Raw genomic sequence first — 2,650 nt, forward strand, 5'->3', positions numbered from 1 at the left:
CAGCCGCGACAAGCAAGGCGCGATAAAAGGGTGGCCTTTTATCCCGGGTCACTTACGACCCGCGACATAAGGTCCACCACGTGGCAGCCGCGGGGCGCGCAGGGCACAGGCCCTTTTGTCGCGGGCGGTATTACCACCCGCGACAAAAGGCCTTCTACGTGGCGCGCGCACAACGCTTCTGCTTTAGGGTTTGAGGGGTGCAGCACCCCTCCCCCCCCCGCCACCGACCGCCTGTTATTTCATTTTTTTCGTTCGAAAATGAAAGTTGCATATATTTGTACGCTACTAGAAGTTGTACACATTCATTCATTATATATATATATAGATCGATCAAACAAATATTGGAAGCAGAAGTCGATTCCCCTTACACATATTCGTAGGTTCCCTACATATATACATGGAGCTCACGATCGACAAACGGTACTAACGACCGTCTATTTGGAGGTAGAACAACTATCTGGACTAAACAAGCCTTTGTTGTTTATTACTTCTCTAACCAAAAGTCCCGCCACTTCCTCCGCGATTCCTAGTGCGTGTTCCTTTGGTTGGAGTCTGTCCCGCATGAAGTCGACCTATATACGAAAATGAGATGAGTATGACTATATCAGTCTTGATAACGAAATATTGATGATAATAAATAAAGTTGTGAATGTTATTGCTTACGTCGAATTTATTTCTGTTCTGCTTCTCAGTGGTTAACATGCGAATGGACTCGCAAACGTAGTATCCACATAGATTCGTCCCTTGTGGCTGCTGGGGGCACGCTACAGGAGTAAATGTTAGCTTCTTTGCAAAGGTAATGTCCTTATGAACATTCTTCAAAGCTTGCCAAGCCCTGCCAGGCAAAAGAATGATTGAATGAGTGGATAATTAATTGATATCTCACGAAAGATAAAGCGCGGCGATGAAGGAAATTACACTTGGAGCAACTTCTGCAAGTCCTGGAACCCGTCCAGGCCTCTACTCAGTGGGTCTCTTACTTCAACTATTCCCTTATCAGGTTGAATGTCTAGTAGAATCCAGTGGAAGCTGCACATGTTATGCATATACGTCAGGAATTACACTTAACATCGAGTAAGAAAAATTGAATGTGCATAAAAGATCATTAAGACTCTCACTCGTAGTTGTAAGGAAACAATATTGAATCACAGAAATATTGCTGCCCCAAAAACCTTAGTAGGTTTCCCCCCGTTTCTTCGCGTTTATGCTTCACCGTTTCAACATGTATTTTATCTGGGTCAACAAACCCAACATTGATAATATTATTACTTTTGCACTCACTGATCTTCAGTCTGCAAAAGAGAACCCATAAGATATAATGAGTATATATATGCAATGAAAACGAACATGAACTGAATGAAAATGAACTTATATGTAGTTAACAACTTACAAGCAATAGCAACTCATGAGAGATTTGTCGAGGGCTTCTAGATTGAATAACTGCCGAGTTCATTCATCTCAATATGGATCTCCTCGTTTCGGTAGTAATATTCCCATGGTATACTCGCCACGATGTACATTTTTTTCTCCTTGCATGCATCAAGGTACCACTGATGCAAATTCCGCATATGTGTTGGCAGTTTATGCAGCTGCTCTCTGCTGACCAAGTCGGCCCCGTAGACAAATTTAGGAGCTATATCAGCAGTGGGTAGTGCAGCATCTGCGGCACCAAACAATTCCTCCACGGTAACTCCACATTGAGCCGCTAGAGTTGCAGCTTCTTCCATATTGACATCACCACCATGTTCCTCGTACACCTTGGGAACATTAAACACTTTGAGTGCTGGGATCGATTGTTTGGGCTGAGCACCGAGGAGGGGAACTTCCTTTCTCTTTTTGCCTTTTGTCGTTTGCTTGGCCTTGAGGGGTGCACTTGTTGAACTTGACCTTTTCTCATCTGCACTTCTAGCTGATGATTTGCTCGTGCCAGCAATGTCCTTCTCCTTGGCCTTTTCATCCTTTTTTTGGTCAATTACCTTCGCAAGAGTGCGTGTATAGTCATCCTTCTTCTCGTGTAACTCATACTGCGATGGTGTGTTCAGAAAACTAGTAGCATATTCTATTTGCTTCTCTGTGTATGGCTCTGGCGCTGGAGGTTTTGGCTTATGGAAATGATCATAGTTGTGTTTCGCAACAGCGGCCGCATTTTCCTCGACAGTAAGATCCCAAGGACGGGGGGGAGGAACCTTTGGTACTTTTGGGAGGGGCGACCTCTTGGGGACAGGACTCTTGAAACGCTTCCGGCTGGGTGCATTCCGAGTCTTAGTGGGCGGAGGCGGCGGCGCTGGAGATGGAGATGGACTACCGATGTCGTGGTCGACGTCGTACCCACGGGGTGATGGTGGCGACATGTGATCAGTAGGAGGAGGTGATGGTGGCCTGCGATCACCTGGAGGAGGTGATGGTGACCTGCTGGGACGATCGGTACTAGGTGCTACCCAGCCTGGCAGCCTGATGTTCTTCTTTTCCCAGAGAATGATTTCTCCCAGCACCTCTCTGAGTGTAAGCCCCCATCACCTCCAGGGATATGGAGCTCCAATGTCTCCCAGCTGCGGGACAAGCTGAATCCACCCCGACACGAGCATAGCCAGCTGGAATCGGATTGCCATGCCATGTTGCCGGCTCACCTTCGAGGTCCAAATGCCGGTAA

At 46.6% G+C, this 2,650-nt stretch overlaps 1 protein-coding gene across 1 annotated transcript; it reads right to left on the minus strand.

Annotated features, from left to right (window-relative positions):
- Window positions 1-434: 434 nt before the first annotated feature.
- LOC127341015 (uncharacterized) lies at window positions 435-2,334 on the minus strand. Its single transcript, XM_051366786.2, has 5 exons — window positions 1,391-2,334; window positions 1,119-1,292; window positions 919-1,029; window positions 664-835; window positions 435-572 (listed from the first exon to the last, which is right to left on the minus strand). The coding sequence occupies exons 1-5, from the start codon at window positions 1,405-1,407 to the stop codon at window positions 435-437; spliced, it is 612 nt and encodes a 203-aa protein (XP_051222746.1). The 5' UTR covers window positions 1,408-2,334.
- Between the last annotated feature and the right edge of the window lie 316 nt (window positions 2,335-2,650).

This window comes from Lolium perenne, chromosome 1 (genome assembly GCF_019359855.2).
Source record: "Lolium perenne isolate Kyuss_39 chromosome 1, Kyuss_2.0, whole genome shotgun sequence".
In the NCBI taxonomy this organism is placed as follows: domain Eukaryota; kingdom Viridiplantae; phylum Streptophyta; class Magnoliopsida; order Poales; family Poaceae; genus Lolium; species Lolium perenne.

Bases quoted from the DNA above. Each gene is read 5' to 3' on its own strand.
- LOC127341015 (XM_051366786.2), bottom strand. The intron at 1,030-1,118 runs GTGAGAGTCTTA...TAACATGTGCAG, and splicing joins TTGTTTCCTTACAACTACGA to CTTCCACTGGATTCTACTAG. The intron at 573-663 runs GTAAGCAATAAC...TTTCGTATATAG, and splicing joins AGAACAGAAATAAATTCGAC to GTCGACTTCATGCGGGACAG.